Source organism: Tachypleus tridentatus, chromosome 12 (genome assembly GCF_004210375.1).
Source record: "Tachypleus tridentatus isolate NWPU-2018 chromosome 12, ASM421037v1, whole genome shotgun sequence".
Classification (NCBI taxonomy): domain Eukaryota; kingdom Metazoa; phylum Arthropoda; class Merostomata; order Xiphosura; family Limulidae; genus Tachypleus; species Tachypleus tridentatus.
The window spans coordinates 100,309,700-100,333,027 of NC_134836.1; the positions used below are offsets into that span (position 1 = coordinate 100,309,700).

The 23,328-nt window shown below is 35.4% G+C and overlaps 1 protein-coding gene across 2 annotated transcripts in view; it reads right to left on the minus strand.

The window, feature by feature from the left end:
- Window positions 1-4,186: 4,186 nt before the first annotated feature.
- The window catches only part of LOC143234155 (uncharacterized), a 47,305-nt gene continuing 28,163 nt past the window's right edge, over window positions 4,187-23,328 (minus strand). For both annotated transcript variants that reach the window (XM_076471283.1, XM_076471282.1), the window contains 4 exons: window positions 22,013-22,118; window positions 21,451-21,633; window positions 7,329-8,075; window positions 4,187-5,307 (listed from right to left, as the gene is read on the minus strand). In XM_076471283.1, coding sequence (XP_076327398.1) covers window positions 5,096-5,307; window positions 7,329-8,075; window positions 21,451-21,633; window positions 22,013-22,118 — 1,248 coding nt within the window. In that variant the 3' untranslated portion in view covers window positions 4,187-5,095. The remainder of the gene's footprint in view (window positions 5,308-7,328; window positions 8,076-21,450; window positions 21,634-22,012; window positions 22,119-23,328) is intronic.

Here is a 23,328-nt window from a genome sequence, read left to right on the forward strand (position 1 = left end):
GCCATGCCGGGCCGATATTACAATCCTAAAATATAACCTTTTATAAGCTAATAAAATTCAGTACAACAAAATTCATATTCTTGCTTTTGTAAATATTCAACTTTTTATATTTATAACAGTTTCGCAGTATAACGTATGAGTGGTTGTCTAAATTTTATTAAAGTATATGTGTAATGTGTTGATAGTGTTGAAAACCGGAAGTAATTTGTAATTGGGTCAGATTCCAAGTCGTAAGGTTCTCAGAACAGAAAGTAAAATTCCAAGATAAAAAGTATCTTAATTAGCTACAGGAGACCCCAGTGGCACAGTGGTTTTTGTGGATTTACAATACTAGAAAATGGGTTTCGATACCAGTAGTGGCAGAGACATGATCCATTGATTAGTTTTGCGCTTAACTTCAAACAAACAAAGCTCAAAGTTTGTAAATAAAATTTAAAAACTGCACCAATAACACTTAAAACAAACAAAGGAAAAAAACAACAACATCGAAAATCTGTATTCTGAATACTGTTATAATTACATTGATATCACCACGCGCCTTTGAAGTCTGTGAGAGTGATGAAAGAAAGGTGTGTCGTTTCTAATAGTCGTTTACTCTCCTAAATATAGTTTGGGCGGGAATTGATGCTTGTGGCGTCATCTCTTGGATTATTAATATACTTCCATACAAAATTCTCACTTTATAAATGACATCATCGTCAGCTAAAAAATAACAAGAAAAACAAAACAGAAATACTTGATAACTTCGACATAATACGGCAAACATGATGACATTTTAGGAAAATTAGTTATTAATTCGTCACAAAAACATAACTTACGAATGCTGAAAATATATATATATATATATATATTACTTAGTTAAAGGAAAATTTAAAATTATAATAATTATATAATCAACGTTTCTCCCATAAACTGAGAGTTTTTAAGTTTAAAAATACTATCTCAAATATCAAAAACAAGCAATAAGATCCAGTGAAGCTATCGTTACATCAACGGTATTTTTGTTAGTTCAATTTTAGCCTGAAACGGTGACAAACTTGTTGATTGATTGTTTATGTTACAGTATTTACAAAGGTAGCGCTGCACTTCAAAAAGTTTTGTAATAATGGGAAAAAAATACTGTATATCGAAAATAAACTCGTATATATACAATTTGCAACAAAAACAACAAATATACTTTCTCTTAGATAAAAATAAAATATTTATTTTAAACGGTTTAAGGAAAACAGTTCATGCTTGTTTTTCTGAAGAAAAAAAATGTAACGTTTATTCAGTGCAGGAATCGTTTTTTCGTAAATTTACGAATTCGGTGTTACTTTCAGACGCCAGTAATGTTTTTTTGGCACGATCTTATGAAATAAAATGTGTTTTTTTTATGGTCGCTAAAAACATATTTCAGTATATTTTAAACAAAACTGTAGAAAGTTTAAATTGGATTTATTTTAGATATATTTTAAGCTTTTTTCTTAAACTTCAGGAGTGATATTCGTAATGTTACGAAACAAGAATGAGCTATCTAACAAAATGAAAAAATCGATTCAAAGGTAAGTGACTGTTTGTGTTATTGATCTAGACTTGTTAGTGTGAACTTCAAGTGACTGTTCGTGTTACTGATCTACACTTGTTCGTGTGAACTTCGAGTGACTGTTTGTGTTATTGATCTAGATTTGTTCGTGTGAGCTTCTACATTTCGATTCTTTGATATTCGTATGCAAAATATTGATTATATAAAAATATAAATATTTTTTTTTGTAAATAGAGCTTAATCAAATCTACATTTTTTTTTTTCTATTTGATACGTTTATAAAGGTACCAATAGAGAACTAAGTTGCACTAAGCTAATTCATACTCACAACTAAAGGATTTAAAATCAGGACAGACTGCGTTACTCATTTTGAATTATAATGATTAAAAGTTGGTCTTCACAATTAAAGACACAACTACAAAGAACTTTAATTCTAAAATTGCTCACGTGAGTGGTTTACCGAGAGAGTTATGTTAAAACTTGTAAATAAATTGGGCTTTTGAATCCGTTACTTCACAGAACTTTCGCACAACAATCGCGATTTTAAAAAATGACTAAAGTTTGTTTGGAATTAAGCAAAAAGTTACCCACTGGGATATCCGTGCTCTACCCACCACAAGTGTAGAAACAAGGTTTCTGGCGGTGGGAATCCGTAGACATCCCGCTGTGCCATTAGTGGGCAAATTACAAAATAAATAAAGAAATTTTAATGTTTCAAAGTTAGATTTCTTTTTCACCACTACTCATTAAAAATAAAATTGTTATAAACCTGGTTTGCGGTATAATAATCAGTTGGGAATCAGCTATGAGATGTCCCCCAGTGACTCAGCAGTATGTCTGCGGACTTACAACGCTAAAAACCGGGTTTCGATAACCGTGGTCGGCAGAGCACAGATAGCCCATTGTGTAGCTTTGAGATATCACAAGTCGTATGTAGAATATCGTTCATGTATTGTTGTTTGGATGAAACAGTATTCAAAAGTTTGATCTCTGTACACGTAACGCAACACCACGTTTCCATTTTGATACTGTCAGGTTATGAACACATGATATTAACAGTAACATAATCTCCTGAGAGTTGGGTTTCACGGAGATTGTTTGGCCATTACAGAACCCATGAAACCCTCCATTGTGTACGTTACTGAAAGTTTCTTTCTCTTGCCTTCTGAAATATTCCTCCCCCATACATGTGTATAAGAAATTTGATTATTTTTCATTAATTCGGTTCATGAAGTGCATACTACAGTACCATGAAAACATGATGGTTGTTGTTTAATGAAGTGCATACTACAGTACCATGAAAACATGATGGTTGTTGTTTAATGAAGTGCATACTACAGTACCATGAAAACATGATGGTTGTTGTTTAATGAAGTGCATACTACAGTACCATGAAAACATGATGGTTGTTGTTTAATGAAGTGCATACTACAGTACCATGAAAACATGATGGTTGTTGTTTAATGAAGTGCATACTACAGTACCATGAAAACATGATGGTTGTTGTTTAATGAAGTGCATACTACAGTACCATGAAAACATGATGGTTGTTGTTTAATGAAGTGCATACTACAGTACCATGAAAACATGATGGTTGTTGTTTAATGAAGTGCATACTACAGTACCATGAAAACATGATGGTTGTTGTTTAATGAAGTGCATACTACAGTACCATGAAAACATGATGGTTGTTGTTTAATGAAGTGCATACTACAGTACCATGAAAACATGATGGTTGTTGTTTAATGAAGTGCATACTACAGTACCATGAAAACATGATGGTTGTTGTTTAATGAAGTGCATACTACAGTACCATGAAAACATGATGGTTGTTGTTTCAACAGACATAAAAACTCATCCATGATGACTTTCATTTTACTTCACTATAAATAATTCTCGGTTTTGATAACACACATTGTATTTGATCATTTCTTTAAATCCGCTAACAAATCTTAAGATGTTTTACTTGAGACCAAAGTGGATTATTTTGCAGTGATAACAGACAGAGCTTGCGTGTAAGAAACAAAACCATCGCTTAATGAATTTTTGAACTAGCCATGATATAATATTTGTGATCAACATATATCGTAAATGATATTACAAACACAAATAGTACACTTATAACGTAAATATAAAAGTGTTTTTTTTTAAGGACTAATTCGAGAACAGTAAAATAATACACATGGCTATATATTAGATATACCTACAGACATGGTGATCCACAGAGTGGTACTTTCTGGTTCACAAGAACTGATGCTCAAACAAATTCGAACAAATGTATTTTACATTAAAAACGCCTTTTCTGTACTTAACGCAACAACAACAAACATTTTCATTGGATTTATTAAAAATACAAATGAAAACTTCAAATTCTTGATAAATAATTCCTTACATTTTATCGCCCAAATAGGTAAAGTGATTTTTGATGCACTCTAAAGCGATCTGCGATTTCTTGGCACCTTGGAATCAGATAAAATCTACGATTTTGTGTACTAAAGAAAACTAATGCGGTACTTCGTTTGAAACAGCTACGAATTAAGTACCTAGGAGCTTAAGCTCCAGAAACTGATTGACAACGTTTGAGATAAAAATCCTAAAATTTGAATATCTGAGTGTAAACAGTAACGTCGCGGAACATGGATATAGAAAATGGGAAAGGACTTTCAGTTATATAAATTCCGGTTTTAATTTCATAATTCATCAGTTACAGATAACTGATTGATTACATTCTGGTTAGACAATTCACAGTTTCAAAATAGTATTACAAGAAGTAGTTTTATATGTCTCGATTAAAGTAAGAGTATTGTGTACCTTAAACTCTCCCGTCAGTTCATAATTCTATATGAAATCAGTCAAGTATAATACAGTATCAAACGGAACAGATCAGATCCTTTAATTAATTAAAGAAATATTGAGCATCATCTCTAGAAACATACACATATTTCATATAAAACAATGACACGCTAACTTCAATGAAATACAGTTTCGTATCTACAGAATTAGATAAACTTTAAGTGAGCTTATTAGTCAAATGCTAGCTCAGTAAAATCTATGGATGCTAATTCAAGATATCTATAGCCGCCCACTAAAATAACTCACGCAAAACCTTTTTGCACAATAAATACAATTTTCAAAAGGTGACATAATATATTATTATACGATTGTTTATGTATCACTGGATACTGTATAACTTAATTAGTGCACGATAATAGAAAAATATGAAACATTTAGTGTTAAAATTTTGTCAGTACTTACTGGACAACTAACCTTTCAAAAATTAATCAGGAGCATAGCTGCTACAAAGAGAGTATTACTAAACTTATGCTAAACCATCACGACAATCTTGAGAGACACGCTTAAACTGAAAAAAAAACACAACAACTTTCTAACAAGGACTAAAACAGTATTAAAGATAGTGGGATAGCTTAGTCAGTAAAATGAACATGAACGTAAATGTGGAACTGATGAAGAATCAGTACAGGAGAAATATTTCGAGTGTCAATCACTCGAGTGCATAAGAAGCTTGCAGGCCTTTGAAGAGAATCCACCTCCTGTGGACGACAATAATTTTTATTTGGTAAATCCTAGGTTAGTCTTAACGGGTTTAAACGTGGAGTGTCCTGGAATTGCACCCACCGCTAACCAGGTTTTCGGAGTCGTGTTAAAATTACGGAAAGACATTTTCTGAGGTGCAGATGGAGGGACTGTTTCCAGACGAGATGAAGGTGCTGGCTCAGAACTGGGTGGACTTTTCTTTCGTTGGACAGCTGAAACATTGCTCACTGTCAGGACAAAACATACATATAATGCAATTTTAATCGTCGTATTGACTTACATAGTGTAGAATAGAACCAACAGGAGAAGAAAGGTGACAATCACCAAAATAACTAAAAACAAATTGATTTTTTCTTATATTTTAGTAGCGCTGACTATATTTGCAGGTGGCGCTGTAAAATTCATTATTATATATCTTTAAATACGTACCTGTAAATCATTAAGATGAAAAACTACACTTTCTGGATATTAGGTTTATTATTCTAACTATCTAGCATTATTCACATCTGGGGCGCTACAGTCGATCTGTCCACGAAAAATGGTTTATGAGTTTTTATGCATCTTACGTCAAGTGGTGTAATTTGTTTGGAATTTTTGCGCAAAGCTACATGAGAGCTATCTGCGTTAGTTGTCCCTAATTTAGTAGTGACAGACTACAGAGAAAACAGTTAGTCAACACCCATCACTGCCAACTGTTGGTTACTTCTTTTACCACAGTGACATAATAACGTCATCGTGGCTGAAAAAAAAAAAACGTTTGGTATGGTATGGATACAAACCCACGAGTCGCAGGTAGAGCGTCTAACCAACAGGCCTAGGCCTGTCGTTAAGTAACTGATGCTTAACAACGTAATATTTGTGGTTAACGTATTTTTAGGCTGTTATAAAAACCTAACTTTCCATTTCTTAAGTTTGCACGATTAACTCTGTATTTTCTACCGCAAAATCTTAATAATTATTAACGTTAAAATAAATTAAAATGCTGATGCGTATTTTAAAACTTTTAGAATAACAAATATTGTGTAAAGAACATAAACATTCACTTGCAGTGTCCAGTTTTGCAGTGTAACAGTGTCCGTGTTATCATATATGTAATTTTATTTTTTTCTATATTTTGTTACATTGTTGGCCATTACAACAAATATTTTCCGAATTGTTTTAAAAATGTTCATTATACTTTATAAGGAATATTATATATGCGAAGAAATAATAGTAACAGTATTTTTGTTTTCTCGTATAGTGTTTTCGCTTGTTCACATTAAAGTATGTTGGATAGCTCAATTAATAGAATGAAATTGAAGGTAAATATCCAGCTAATGGACAAAAAAAAAGCTTGTAGGTGTTTGAAGAAAATTCACTTCATTTGGACGAGAATTTTTTTTATTTGAAAAATCCTATGTTAGATGTAAAAGGTTTAAATATGGAGCAACCTAAGATTGCACCCACTGTTAACCAGGTTTACGGAAATGTGTTGAAATTACGGAAATAGTCTTATTCAATATAAATATAAGATAAATTTGAATGCAATTTAGCGAAAGCCAATACTGCAACTCACCATGGTTTGTAATTCTATAACCAACTGGGCCAAGAATGTGGCTTACAGATCAGAGGCGTAGCTAGGGTTTTCAGCGCCCGGGGACAAAGTCAGTTTTCGCGCCCCCTCGTTACACAATTTTCCTAATTATGTAACATCAATATGGCACCTCCCCACCCCCGATGCTGCGCCCGGGGACAGATGTCCCCCTTGTCCCTCCGTAGCTACGCCACTGTTACAGAATAGTGTACGAAGCTGTCTGTGGAGTTACATGTCAGAGACATATCTCTGAATACGCCCCACATTTTAAACTGTAAAGGGATATAAAAGCTACAGTCAATTCTATTAAGCGTACCGTGTCGATAGATGATAGTGTTGACTGACTGTCCTCGTCTGGTCAACAGCTTATAATTAGTGGTAATAAATTTTGGGTTTTCTTTGCCATGGTCGTTTATCCCAAATGTAACAAAGGTGTCATTCAGGCTAAACACACCAAATATGAAATACTGTTATAAATTGTTCAAGGGATGCAGCTAAATGATGGGATGATTGGTAAAACATCCATTGTAACAATTTTGTGTTTATACTACTTAAATCCATTGGCAATCGTCAAAAGCTGACTAATTACAGGTGTGCAAAAAAAAAATGTACTTTTTCAAATGTTTTAGAAGTTAATTGTGGAATTTCTCTACAAGTACATAGTTATATAATCACCTTTTCCTGGTCCGCCCCAGCCTTTGGGAGCACGAGGTCGATAGATTTCAAAACTTGCAGGTTGGGTGGATTGGCTGGTTGCTACAGGAGCAGTGGTAATGGCAGGAGAGGAAGAATCGACCTGCGCCGGCGTGGGTGCAGCAGAAGATAAGACTTTGGTTTCTGATGCCTTAAGAACGCTAGCAGCTAGTGCATCTGGAGGACTTTTATGGCGGACTTCGACAAAAGCAGCATCACAGCTTCCAATGGGAGATTCCAAAGCAGCTTCCCACGGACTCTTGACAATCTTTAGTCGTGGATTGTGTACAATTTCTTGTAGTTTGTTTATTTGAGGCCCAGTCTTTGTCGCTGCCAGACCCGTCTCTGATTTAGCGAGTTCCTTCTGTGGTGGATGGTGGGATTTAACCTTGTCTTCATCGACCACCCACTTTTCAGATTTTTTCTTGCGTTTTGCAAACATAACGGCGCCTTTCCCAACTGGAGAATTCAAGTCTTTAACTAGACCCAGACAAATGTCAGGACTAACAACATTATGCTCACTAATATTTTGACCTGCTTTTCGCAGTTGGTTAGCATCCTGAAGGTGCCTCGGATCAAGAATCAGTTTCAACTTCGGTGGCCCTTCACTGACTTTAATACATGGCGCGCTTAACATTTGCTGTGTTTGGGGTTCGACTTCTATTTTTTCAGTGCATTTTTTCTCCTCTGCCACTTTCTGCTCAGAATGTTCCAGTTCATCCTCTGGATCTAAAGAAAAATAAAATTTGGGAGTTTTATGTATCTGTCTACCATAGCAGTCTTATTTGTTTATGGTTTGAATTTCGCGCAAATGTACATGAGGGCTATCTGCGCTAGCCGTCCCTAATTTAGCAGTGCAAAACTAGAGGAAAGGCAACTGGTTATCGCCACCAACCGCCAACTCTTGGACTACTCTTTTACGGCAGAGCGGTATTTTAAAATATATTTTCGCCTTTTAAAAATAATCTAACAGGTAGCTGACTTTACTGCAAGATATAATAATTTCAGTTTTTTTAAATACCTTCTTACACAAACGCTACTTAAATCCAAACGTGAAAATGGCTTGCCCTGAGTAATTGTGACAACAGGAGTTGCACCGTTCATGCTTCATAAAGTGAAAGTATACCCACATTGGACGACCAAGGGGTAGGCAAATATTTTAAAAAAGACTACAGTGAATTGTAGCATCCACACCACCAATGGGCGACATGAGCTGCTCCATCTGGAAAAGTGTGACCGCCACTAACATCGAATTATTTTTCTCGCGGCTTAGCTTGAATAAAACTGACCAATCAGAAGTTAAAACGCCCTTGGTACAGCTCAAAACGCGAAAGCAAGAAAGCTGATGTATAGCCTGATTTTAGAGAAAGGTTAAAAAACGCTGCTATGTGTTTATACAATCTTACAGATCCCTTCTTTAATGAGTTTATCTTGGATTCTGCGTTGCCCTAGTGCTTTACTTTCACTAGTTTTATGTTCCTTTGTACTATTACAGGTTTTTTATGAGTTTGATTAATAATTGCTATATCATAGTATTCGTTCTACTTATTCGATAATAAAGCACCAAAACAAAGCATAATCAAATACCCGAAGTTCAAAATGTATTTCATAAATCGAGGCAAAACAACAGATCAACTAATCGAGTTACGGAATAAATAGTCAGTAGGTTCAATAACAAATACTACACTGCCGCATCGAGGTCGAGAAGTCATTCGACAGGTTTGAGCATAACGTCCTTCGATTCCAAATGCCCAAAAGCTGGACTTCCGAAAGAAATGATTCGCTACTTTCAAAAGTCTTGGAATATAGTGGCACCAGAGAAAATGTTGAAGTCAGATAGTTGAAGAACTTCATCCCCGAGACAGATACTCCTTAAGGAGGGGTAATTAGCTCTACATTCTTTATTATGATTGGTTTGGTTTGAATTTCGCGCAAAGTTACACGAGGGCTATCTGCACTAGTTGTCCCTAATTTAGCAGTGTAAGACTAAAGAAAAGGCAGCTAATCATCACTACCCACCGCCAACTCTTAGGCTACTCTTTTACCAACGAATAGTGGGATTGACCGTCACAATCATAATGCCCCCATGGCTGAGAATGTTTGGTGTGACGGGGGATTCGAACCCGCGACCCTCAGATTACGGGTCGAGTACCTTAACCACCTGGCTATGCCGGACCTTATTACAAATGTAAACAGCATGTCTCTAAAGGACACCAATTTGACCTTCTGCTTGCAGTTTGTCGATGACTCTGCTGTCTGAAAGAGTGCTCAAAACCCAATAACAATAACATGTAGCATACAACTGTTACTAAACGAAATAGAACAATTCTGTGAAACACGGAAAATCAAAATAACTATACATAAAACACAACTAACTCTGTTCACAAAATTAATCAGAACAACCAGAATAAAACCATAATTTTATTTGAATAGGGCTCTCCTCCAAATATCAACATCAAAAACATTCTTAGTAATTATTTCTGATTCCAAATTAATGAACCAACAGCATGTAAATAGTATTAAAACTAGAATCTGGCAAAGTGCATGTTATCTTAGGAGTCTAAATAAAGAGACTCACTAAAAATACACTAAAAATATACAAAATATATATGAAACAAATTATATAATATGCATGTATCTTTTGGCTAAATTTATCAAAACACCTATAAGCAAACTTAAAAAAACAAAAAACGTATACTAACTAAATTATAAAGAGTTTCATAATCAACAGATCTAATAGAAATGTTTGAACATACTGTTACTGTCTGATAGACTCCTAAGTAACTGGTTTCAATATTACAAAGAAAGAGAAGAGTACGAACTGATGAGCAACTCAGAAAGCTGTATCATACATGATACATCTAGTCCTAAGTACCTTCTCTAAATATTAGTAATAAAAACTTAAAAGGCCACATATGATTAGACATACTGATTCTTCGATGCAGAAAAAAAAAAGCTTTATTTTAAAATGATATTTATGTCAGTAAATACTGCACCCTTTTTAAGTCATCTCCATATCTGGGATTCTATTAACTTGTACATTTTCACTACATTTCATTCATATATAATTGTATAACTGGTCTTGTGTGCACTACACAGTTCCACAATGTGCATTATATTAAAATATTTGCAGATAATTATCGATATATTAATATACCGTGAGTAATGCATCAAAATAAAAAGATATTACTAAGGAACCAGAGAAGAAAAAACTACAAAGCAACAGCATGTGAAGGAAGGCAGCTAGCCATCACCAGCCAACGCCAACTCTTAGGCTACTCTTTTACCAACGAATAGTGGGACTAACCGTTACTAACACGCCCCTACAGCTAAAAGGGCGAGCATGTTTGGTGTGAAGAATTGTAATCTGAAAGTCGCAGATTCGAAATAACTTTATTACAAATATAGGATGTTTGGTCATTAAAGACATTTTTGAAGTCAGGTGAGTAATAGCCATTTTTCATGGAAAAAGTAATAAGATAATCATATGGTTCTACAGTAAATGGGACATTTGAAACAGTGTTTAAAATTTTCTTTAACTGTAAGACAATTAACATGTAAATTAACCATTATACCTCTGCTAAACTGAATATTAATTGTTGTTTAATTACAGTGTGTAGCAAACATAAAAACAAAACAAAAATATAATTATAAACATTAAAAAGTTAGTAAATAAAACATATCAAATAATGAATTTTTGTCCATTTCTTAATCTACGTAATGTTGACTGTATGGCCACATAATTACAAATAAATGAAACGACCGTTCATTATAAAGAATCTTAAAAATTGTTTGTTTAAATGAACAACGTTTCAGCCACAAATTTAACAACCGCTAAAATGATGAACGTACAAAATAAATAAAAATTATTTTTAAAACACTGTTGGGATCACAATAAAATAACTCAAACATTCAATACCTCATCTTCATCATTTTCACAGTGTACAATAACATTCAATACCTCATCTTCAAAGCTACTCGAGGGCTACCAGCGCGAGCCGTCCCTAATTTAGCAGTGTAAGACTAAAGGGAAGGCAGCTAGTCATCACCACCCAACTCTTGGGCTACTCTTTTACCAACAAATAGTGGGATTGACTGTAACATTATAACGCCCCCACGGCTGGGATGGGGAGCTTGTTTAGTGCGGCCGGAATTCGAATCCGCGACCCTCGAATTAGGAGTCGAACGCCTTAACACGCTTGGCCATGCCGGGCTTCCGGGCGAGCCCAAGAGATTCCCCAATTCAATGCCGTAATTTCATACACCTAGAAAAATTGAACATTTGAACTTGACCTCAAGAACAAAAATACACAAAAACATAAACACAACTTTAAAAAACCCACAAAATAAGCTCAATTCAGGCATTTCATTAGTGATAATTAAAGTAAAAGAAGTTTCCTATGTTCAGTACTTCTGTTCGTGACGTTGTTAAAAATTCTATTGTTTTATAACTTTTAACACAAGATTGATTTTCATGTTGGTCAGTATAAAATGTTCAATGTGTTATCGTATTAGTGAAATTCTGATTTTTTTTTTTAGCTTTGCTGGCAAGCTACTTGAGTGTCGAGAAGAATGTACATTACTTTGCATGTCATGAATGCGAGTTCTCAAATTTGTTTATAAAAAAATATTGTAATATGTATCAAACACAACCTTTGGATGAGCGCTAAACAAAAGATTTCTTTGTCTTCTTTATTAGATTTGTTTTATACTTCTTGAAATATTTTCTCCTGCCCCCCCCTAGAAATCGGGTTTCGATATCCGTAGTCAAATGGTTAGGGCGCTCGACTTAGGGGTTCGAATCCCAGTTAAACCAAACATATTTGCCCTTTCATCTGTGGGAGGCGGTCAATTCTACTATTTCTTAGTGAAAGAGTAGTCAAAGATTTTGCGATGGGTGATGATGACGAATTGCCTTTCCTCTAGTCTTAAACTATTAAATTAAGTACGACTAGTGCAGATATTCCTCGTGTAACTTTGCGCGAAATTCAAAACAAACAAACAATACAAAAACGACGTTTCCTCTTCCTCGTTGTCATGAGATATTAAAATCAATTTATATTTTGTAGTGAGAACTCTCCTAAATTTTGAATAAGAAAGAACCAGATCTTCCATTTATTTTCTCAAGCCAAATACGACTTTGGAAGGACTGGTACAACCTTACCCTAAACTTACTTAACTACTTAATAGCGACAACGTTGTACGTAGCAGCATCAGTTGATAATGGCCGCTGATTAAGGGTTAATGGGTACATTATGTTTCGGTAAATATTCTGCACCCATAAACTTCGCAGTTTTGGAAGATTTTTGGAGTCTGGTAGAGAAAAAAAATCAGCAAATAATTCTCTTTGCGTTGAAAATCAGTTGGTTAATTATACGGGCATTATTCACAACGAAGTTCAATATTCCAACTCTGCAACCGTTTCTGAAGTCTCGTCAGCAACAATCTCTCCAGGCATTCTATTCCCATGGCGAATCCAAACTTATTTAAGTAACATGATATTTTGGCTCGTAAAATAAATCATTTACGTTTTTAGCAAAAGCCGAACTGCACTGTTTCAGCAAAGACATGAATCAATTCTTCCATTTATGTTCCAGCCGTTTCGGCTACTTTAAGAGTGACAACGAAATCTAGATTAATCGTTTAAAAGTATTTAGACAAAGGAGAAGTTATGCCAAACAGTCGTAAATAGGTTTGTGTAATTAGAATAGTTTTTATAAACGTACGAATACGACTATATATCCATTCGCAGCAGAACCTTGGCAGGTACTTGTTAATCTTTTGAAACGCGTTGCAACGTCACAGTTAGATCAACATACGGGTATGGGACACCTTCAGAGTTTTTGCCACATACTTTGCATAAACCGCGTTCCTTAGCCCGCCATTTTAGGAGCTCCTGTTTAGGACAGTCGTTGAAACTGCTCCATTACTTACTAGAGCCCATTATGTGTCTCCCAAAACAATTTGCACAGCAATTTAGGTTATTATATGGATTCGATATTACTTGACTTGTTATTCCTCAGCAACAGATTTAAAGTATTCGCATAACACAACACATGAATATGACATGGTGAGGGTGTTTGAAGCCAAGCAGTAAATCTGTAGTAGATTCATATTTGCTGTACCGTCAGTGCTGCCTGGAATGCACTTTTTTGCATCAGTGTCTTGTCTCTCAGCTTCTATCTGTAACAAGTGAAACAACAGATTTCCTACACTTCACTGCGAAACTACAAGTCAGAAGCTGTTCTCCAAAAATTACAGTTTTAGTACGACTTCTTCACTTGTTTAGGAAACGTAAAGTAGACATGTTTCTTGTCACTCATTTTGTTAAGAAATGTGTATCCGACACATCTTAAGTACCTTACGTATACCATATAGAACAGTACTCTTTTTATTGTGATTTTTTTTTCCAATCGGAACAGGAAAGCTTATTCAGAATAAAGAATGATATACCCAACTACGTTAGGATTTACGAACATTAAACAAGAAGTAGTAGCTAAAACAATGGTGACGTAGAAAGAGCTAAGATAACAATGCTTCATGTCAATTCAGTTCTGTTTCGGTCTGCCAGGGAAGAAAAAAAACCAAAAGTCTTCCGACCATGGAACATCGTCAAACGCGTACGTATGATTGCCAAGACCATTGCAAAGCAAGAAATAAGTTACAGGAGCAAAGGCTTAGATGAAAGAGCAAATAAAATAGGCAATTCCAGTATCAAACGTAGAAACTTTCTAGCACTGATTTTCTAGTGAAATTACAAAACTGCGAAAAACCACCTGGACAAAGTAACACAAGAGCAAGCAAACAAGAATTGTGTGTTTCCAAAGGAAGAAGTGAGACCGGCATGGCCTGGTGAGTTGAGGCACTCGATTCGTATTCTGAGGGTCGCAGGTTCGAATCCCCGTCGCACCAAACATGCTCGCCCTTTTAGCCGTGGGGGCGTTATAATGTAACGGTCAATTCCACTATTCGTTGGTAAAAAGAGTAGCCCAAGAGTTGGCGGTGGGTGGTGATGACTAGCTGTCTTCCTCTAGTCTTATACTGCTAAATTAGGAACGGCTAGCGCAGACAGCCCTCGTGTAGCTTTGCGCGAAATTCAAAAGTAAGCAAACACATCATTGGGGGAGCAAAAGTGTGAATGAATTGGACTATGGATTTACAGCTTAGCTAATTGTAGTGCAAATTTCTTTAAGGGCTCATAAAATTATGAGAGTGTGGATACAGCACATGGGCTATAAGGAGCTATCAGATGATGGACGAAAGATTGCGCTTTACAGAAAGGGTTTGGTGATGTACGTGAAAATATCTCAATTCAGCTGTAAGATAAACTAATTGTGACGTCGTAACCCATATCTAAAGCTCAGGCATATGGCCGTATTCTTATGCATGGCCTGGTGGATATGATGCTCGACTCGCAGTCTGCGGATCGCGGGTTCGAATTTCCGTCACCGAGAATGCCCGACTTTTCAGCCTAGGGCATATTATAATGTGATGGTCAGTTGGTAAAATAGTAGCCAAAGAGTTTGCGGTGAATGGTGCTGACTAACTATTTTTACTCTGGCCTATCACTGCTAAATGAGTAAGAGCTCCTGCAGCTATGGTGAAAATCAAAATAAATCAAAATACATGTATTCTTACGTTATGAAGCTATTCTTACCACACAAACCTACCTAAGGTTGTTTTGCATAAGCTCACCTTTGTTTGAGAGACACGAAGCTGGAGCTCAATTTTTAACTGATTGTTTGTTTGTTTGTTTTTTAATTTTCGCGCAAAGCTACACGGGGGCTATCTGCACTAGCTGTCCCTAATTTATCAGTATAAGGCTAGAGGGAAGACAACTAGTCATTACCACCCACCGCCAACTGTTGGAATACTCTTTTACCAACAAATAGTGAGAATGACCGTCACATTATAACACCCTCACGGCTGAAAGGACAAACATGTTTGGTGTGACAGGAATTTGAACTCGCGACCCTCGGATTACGAATCGAGTGCCTAACCACCTTGCTATACCGGGCCTCTCACCTTCGTCAAAATACATTCAAACGTCTGGTCGGGATCGTGTTGTTGCTTGTAAATACGTGGAGATGGCTAGGTCATTAATTAGTGGTTTGATTATCGAAATTTCTAAAACCTTGCGATACGGTATGTTAATACTTTTGCTAAATACGTCAATGGCTTATCTCACGTATCAGATATATAATTCGTAATAGACGTAACTAGAAGTTGAGTTTCTCCGTAAAAAGATACGACCCGACACAAAGGGCTACCTGTTCTCTGTCCACTACTGGTATCGAAATCCATTTCCTAGTGTTGCAAGTCCACAAACATAATGTTGTACCACTTGGAGGCACACTGAACGATATGACTTGGTTTAAATCCTAGATCACGATAAGAAACAACAGAAAACTAACTATGCTGTTGTTTGTTATTAAGCACAAGCTACACATAGAGCTAAATGTGCTCTGGCCACCACGGATATCGAAACCCGATTTCTAGCAGTATAAGTCCACAGACATACCGCTATGTCACTGTGGCCAAAAAAAGTTTACGAAAAGAAGAAAGAAGTTACTTACGACTCATACAACGTTTGTGTTCAAACATAATCTGTACAAACAATCTTTGTAACTGACATATTAGATAGTATTTCCTCCTTCAGTCACTCAAGAACTTGTGAGAGAAGCTATTCAAAGCTAAAAATGATTAAACGAAGTTCACTAAAGCAAGAACTTTTCTGAACTTAATGGTGATCAACGTGTTTATATGTTTGTAGTGGAAAACAAAGTTATACAATCTGTGCTGTACTCACCGATCTTCTAGATAAGTTTGAAGACAATAAAATTATTGACTGTTAAGGAATCGAACGTCTGATTTTAGCTTTGTAAATCCGTAGACTTGCCGCAATACCAGCGGGGGACGACTCAGAAGTTAAAGGAATGTCGATATGTATCCAGAATATATTTTTATTTCAAAACCAATATATTTTAATATACAAACAATAACACAATTTACAACAACTATCATTACAAATAATGATTTATATGCAAAAATTCTACAATCTTACAAATAATATTAAGTTTTCTATTTGGTCCGGAACATTCCTGTTATCATGGGTTCACGATGAATAAATTAATTTCGAGTTGATGTAGATACAATTCAGTTACAGAGAGCTAGTTAGCTTTTTGTCAAGTTTTCCACCAACAAAGTTGTACAATGTTTTTGCAAAGACATTAATTTCCGATGTGAGTTCACTGAACCTAAATGGTTTGTAATTCTTGAAATATATAAACGTTCCTGGCCAATATATCTGAAGTTTTCGATTAATAAGCGTTAATCATAATTATAGCTTCTAAGGTTTACAGTAAACCAGTTGTAGCAAACCAATAAAATATACTGTCTCTTGGCGTGTCGGGTTCGTTACATTAATAGGCGTGAGAGGAGTGTTTCTAGAAATTTCAGCCTGCACAATAATATAAACGATACACTTGTGTTTACCTATATACGTGTATATTGTTGATACTTACACTCGAGAATTTTCTGCAAATTTAGTGAATAGACAGAAATTTCGCAATACAGATTATAAAATATAAATTGAACTTAAACAAACATCGATGTTAAAAAGCTATGCGCTCGTATTTGTTTGTTTGTTTGTTTTTTAATTTTGCGCAAAGCTACACGAGAGCTATCTGCGCTATCCGTCCCTAATTTAGCAGTGTAAGACGAGAGAGGGAAGGCGGCTAGTCATCACCACCCACCGCCAACTCTTGGGCTACTCTTTTACCAACGAATATTGGGGTTGACAGTCACGTCAGAACGCCCCCACGGCTGAAAGGACGGGCATGTTTGGTGTGATGGGGATTCGAACCCGTGACACTGAAATAACTAGTCGAACGCTTTAACACTCTTGGCCATGACGGGCCATGTGAAAATAAATCCGTTGCATGACAATCTGGGCAACAGAAGCACTGAACTTAGTAAACTGTTATTACTTTGGTTATCATAGTGAACTATATAAATTCACATTTCTTTGTTACTTTTTTGTTTGTATTTTCATTTATTCTCATTTATGAGGTTAATTTAGTAGCAAACACTGAAGTTTTCTTGCATGTATAAACTTACAGCATTAATTCATTATTCATTATGCGTCCCAGGAAACATCTGCGGAACCTTTTTTTAGCTAAATTACCCACTCTTTTTCTTCGAAGCTAGTCCCTTAGCGGATATAGAAATTTCAAAATAGCTGTAGATAATATAAAAACTATTAACTTTATTTATTGATATGCAACTACACAAGCAAGGTAATGTAACTACATACATTTTTCTTTGTTCTAATAAAACTAACATGTGTAAATTATTAACTGAATAATTAAATTGTAGGTAATATTAAGGCACACATAGAACCACAGAACATCTGTGTGTTTCAATTCAAATAGTTTTTGACACCGAAGAAATACTGAGCAAAAAAATTAAGCACAGATTCTACACTCAGTGGCCACATTATCAAGTACAGCTGCTCTTTAATGTAAATAGCCAAACAGCGAACCATGTGGCTGCAATTTCATATATAAAGCAATCAAACATGAGCAAGATGTTAAACTGTTGTTCGTCCAAACATTAGAATGAAGAAGATGCGTGATCTAAGCGACTTTCACCATGGAATGATTGTTAGTGCCAGATGTGATGATTCCAGCATCTCAGAAAATACTGATTTCCTGAGGTTTTCACAAAATACAGTCTCTAGAGTTTACAGAGAATGGTGCGAAAAACAAAAAACACCCAGTGAGCAGCAGTTCTGCGGGTGAAAACACCTTGTTAATGAGAGAGGTCAGAGGAAAATAGTGAAACTCGTTCTAGCTGACGGAAAGATCACAAGTACTCAAAGAACCATTATTTATAACAGTGGTGTGCAGAAGGGCATCTATGAATGCACAACTTGTTAAATCTTGAAGCGCATGGGCTACATACCACGTCGGGTTCTACTTCTGTCAGCTAAGAGGAAGATGAGGCTACAGTGGGCGTGGAATCATCGAAACTGGATGATTGAAGACTAGAAAAACGTAGCCTGGTCTGATGAATCTCGATTTCCGTTGAACATGCAAATGGTAGGATCAGAATTTGGAGTAAACAGCATAAATCCATGGATACATTCTGCCTTGTGTTAACGGTACAGGCTGGTGGTGGTTGTGTAATAGTGTGGGGAATGTTTCATTGGCACACATTAGGACTCTTGATACTAATTGAGCATCATTTCAATGCCACAGCGTACCTGAGCATTGTTGCTGACCATGTGCATCTATTTATGGCCAGTCTACCCGTTTTCCAGTGGCTACTTCTAGCAGAATAATGCATCGTGTCACAAAGCACGCATCATCTTAAACTGGTTCCACAAACATGACAGTGACTTCAGTTTACTCCAATGGTCTGCACAGTCTCCAGATCTCAGTCCAATAAAGCATCTTTTGGATGAGGTGGAATGGGAGATTCGCAGCATGAATGTGTGGGCGACAAATATGCAAGAACTGTGTGATGCTATTGTGTCAGCATGGAGCAAAAGCCCTAAGGAATGTTTCTAGCACCTTGTTGAATCCATGCCATGAATAATTCAGGCTGTTCTGGAGGCAAAAACGGGGTCCTTCCCTGTACTAGATAGGTGTACCTAATAAAGTGGCCACTTAATGTAGTTGGATCAGGTTAACTGACACATAAAGTAAACGATAATGGAATAGGAATCTCATACAAATTATATAAAAACGAGTACATTAATTATAAATAGTAAATAAAATATTAAAAATGACGAGAAACATCGAATAGTATAAACTTACAAATTAAATAACAAACAAGTAAAGGAAAAAATAGAACGAATATAAAATGAGAAAAATATTAATAAACAACGCACGAATAGAAGAAATACAGAAAATAAGTTGAGAACGAATAAAAAAGACAAAAAATCAAACAATAAACGAACAAAAGAAATATATGAAAGAGAAAATAATAAGTTAACAAGAGAAACAATAAGAATATAGTTAACTTAAACAGTAAAGAAATCATAACTTAATAATTAAAAATAATATATATATATTATTAACTGATATATATATAGCCCACTGAACTGTATTCTACTAGAATAGAAACAAATGTCTGTAGATTTTATGGGTGTAAGTAATTGTTTTGTTTAAACTGTACAACTATTTATTTTGTATGGAAAAGAAACAAGCCAAAAGGTTTATTTGTTAAACAACTAGGATAAATAGTTTTTTATCGACAAATACTTCTTAAGAATAGTATAGCAAAACTTGGAGAGAAAACAATTTAAATTGAATTTATCTATAGAGAGATTGTAGTAATCTCAATGTCTGAACATAACTTTTGAGAACAATAACACAATATTCAAGACACACATTTTTTTATCTCATTGTCTTTTGTTACTAGTTCTTGAAATGCCTCTTGTTATTATTTCTGCTGAGTTAATGTTTTACACTTTCGTTGTTACATGTCTTACATCACCGAAAATAAACGCACAAATGTTTTAAAACTAAATCATATGTCTTAACTTCGCAGATGGAAGTTTCGCTGTACAGACACATACTTATGTTTGTACGAGTGTGCAGCTCTTGACGTCAGGCAAGTCTCATCTATAAAAGGCACGTGAAACAAAATACGTGCAAGTGAAAACGTGCGTAAGCGCACAAATTTCTTCCTCTGCTTAAATAAACACTTAGGCTCACGGTGATGTATTTGTCGAAATAAGAAGTTCGTGTTTAACAAGAATAGAGTTAAAAAGAAACAAAAAGTACCCCAAAGAATATATAATTTTATCTAATAAAATGAATCTAGTACGTGAATTGATTTCATTTCGTGATCTTATTATGTTACATTTAAAATGAAGTACACAATAAGCCAGAACATTTATTCAGTTTGTCCGACAATGGGTTTGGTTTGTTTTGAATTTCGATCAAAGATACACGAGGGCTATCTGAGTTAGCCGTCCATAATTTAGCAGTGTGAGATAAATAGAGGGAAGGCAGTTAGTCGTCACCACCCACCGCCAACTCTTGGGCCACTCTTTTACCAACGAATAGTGGGATTGACCGTCACATTATAACTCCCCCACGGCTGAAAGGGTGAGCAAGTTTCGTGTAACGGGCTGCCAATGGATCAGCGGTATGTATACAGACTTACAAAGCCAAAATCCAGGGCTTGATTCCCCGTGGTGTACAAAACGCAGATACTTTATGCTCAAACAACTTCCTTGATTTTGTGGTTGATTTTATTGGTTGGTTGAGAGTATTGTTTGTACATGAACAAAGTACTTAATTTGCTGTTCAGAGAAACTTCACTGAGAAAGGTCCGGCATAGGCAGGTGGTTAGGGCGCTCTACTTGCAATCTACGGGTTCAAACCTCCGTTACATAAAACATGATCGCCCTTTAAGCTGTAGGGTCATTATGATGTAACGGTCAATCCCACAGTTTGTTGCTAAAAGGTAGCCCAAGGATTTGCGGTGGGTGGTTATTACTAGCTGCCTTCTCTCTAATCTTACACTGCTGAATTTGGGACGGCTAGCTCAGATAGTCCTCGTATAACTTTGCACAAAATTCAAAACAAACAAACAATTGAGAAAATGCTAAAAAAGGAGAGGCAAAGTCAAGAAAATACCGGCCCGGCATGGCCAGGTGGTTAATGCGTTCAACTCGTAATCTGAGGGTTGAGGGTTCGAATCCCCGTCGCATTAAACATTCTGGCTCTTTCAGCCGTGGAAGCGCTATAATGTGACGGTCAATCCCACTTTTCGTTGGTAAAAGAGTAGCCCAAGAGTTGGCGGTGAGTGGTGATGACTAGCTGCTTTCCCTCAAGTCTTACACTGCTAAATTAGGGACGGCTAGCGAAGATATTCCTCGTGCAGCTTTGCGCGAAATTCAAAACAAACAAAACAAAATCGAGAAAATACCAGATTTAACAATCGCAGACCATTATCCTGGTTAATTAATCGAAAATATTAACGTTTTTAAGTACAAGATATGACTGTTTGAGAAACATGAAATTAGCAAAAGCACTGTAACTCTTCACATATAGAAAATTAACTACATTTAATTCAAACAACTTACATTCGTGAACCCATTTTTGTGACCTTTTTACTCTTCGATAAAACATGTTGGCTCCACGTGATTTCTGATTCTTGTCAGCAGAAAGAGAGTCGGCGATTTTTCGGCAAAGTTCGACTTGTTCCTCTACAGTCGGGTAGTTCGCACTCGGATCTTCGTAAAAGCTCGACGATGAATACATTTTTTCTGAAAGAGATTGCTTAAAATTGTTAATACACGAGATTCAACAACCAAAGGATTGCGACGATAATTTATATTAATACTAATTGTTTCTGTGTGTCTGAGAATTGGAATTTCAATAACTAGAAAAATCAGTTCCCTCAAAAATATTTTAAAATATCACGGCAGCAGACAGTTCGAACACTGTTACAACTATCGAAGTGATTTACTCTGGATAAATGATTTTAGTTATTCATTATTACTACACCTGGCATTTACTAAAAACAATGGTATTGTTAGCTATCTTATTCAGATATATATTAACACCAAATTCACAAATCTGTTTATCTTAATCACACTGTAGGAGAATAAACCTAGACACTTATTATTAATTAATTACGCTTACTCCTTCTAGGGAAAGTAGCGTAGCCGTCAAAATCACTGTCTGATGCTGGCTCGTAGGCGTGACGAGTTGACTGGTTAGTTGAGTCTGTCTCAGGAGGAGGTTGGAACTGTAAATGTTGGCCAATAATACCAAAAAATGGTTAATTCTGTTGTTACAATTAGAATAAGCATTTTTAAAAGATAAGCAAGCAGAAACGCAGGAAATTAATGCATGCACCTAGAGACGAGGTTTACACAATTTAACAGATACTCAAAGAGTACTTTGCAAATGTGCAACAGAATTCAGTGTCTTGTTTATTGTTTCTAATCATTATTTTATTTTAAATAGGGTAAAAATATAACATGTTCTCAAAAATGCAATCAAGTGAGAAATAGAGACAATAGTTTCACAGCTTTATTTTGAAGTGTAACACAAAAGATGAAGTAAGAGGAATCGTTAATTCAAATGTCATTACTTGGGATTGAAACTTGGCTGTGTAGTGTAAAGCAACACAATACGCTTTTTGTGTTCTGCCCATTGCATACACCAAACTCAAACTTTAGCGCTATAGTGTCCCCGTATTATTGTAGAACCCACAAGTGAACTCTGCCAGTCACACTTCTCTCGTTAATCCAGATATTTTACTTATCGAAACTCTTTTATTATAAGACAATTTCCTGAATAAATACTTTAATCCGTTTATTAATAAATATCACCCACACATATATTTATGTATATAAGTGGCAAGCAATTATTTTAATGGTTACTTTGTTTGCGTTAATAGAAATAATACAAATTAAACAACTTTTTCTATTATATATCAGTCGTAAACAATTATTTTTTGTGTGCATAGAATTCTTATTTTTAAATATTTTTCAAAATTTTATAGAGCTAAAGAAATTCATTAAGGTTAATTATCAAATATCTATTTTCTAACGTCTTGTAATCTCACTACAGAGGTAGGGAATTTACTTCGGATATAAACATTTGTACATTAGCAAAGAAGCTGTAAGATACAAAATCCCTTAAGTAGAGGTAAGAAACACATTATGTTTTGTTTCATTTCTTAGTTATTCACAGGATAACACTGTATTCATAACTTAGAAGTATCCACTATTAATTACAGTTACATTTTATACGATTAAAAGAACGTCAAACAATCGGACAGATTTAGAACAAAAAATGCGGTATCTGTACGTGATACAAATAAATGTATGGTATCATACTTACTGTGCATCATAATTTAGAAATGCAGATCATAATGTTTCGTATTTCTCAGAAAACCTTAATACAATGAATAATTCTAATATGAATTATAAACGAAATAACATAACTTT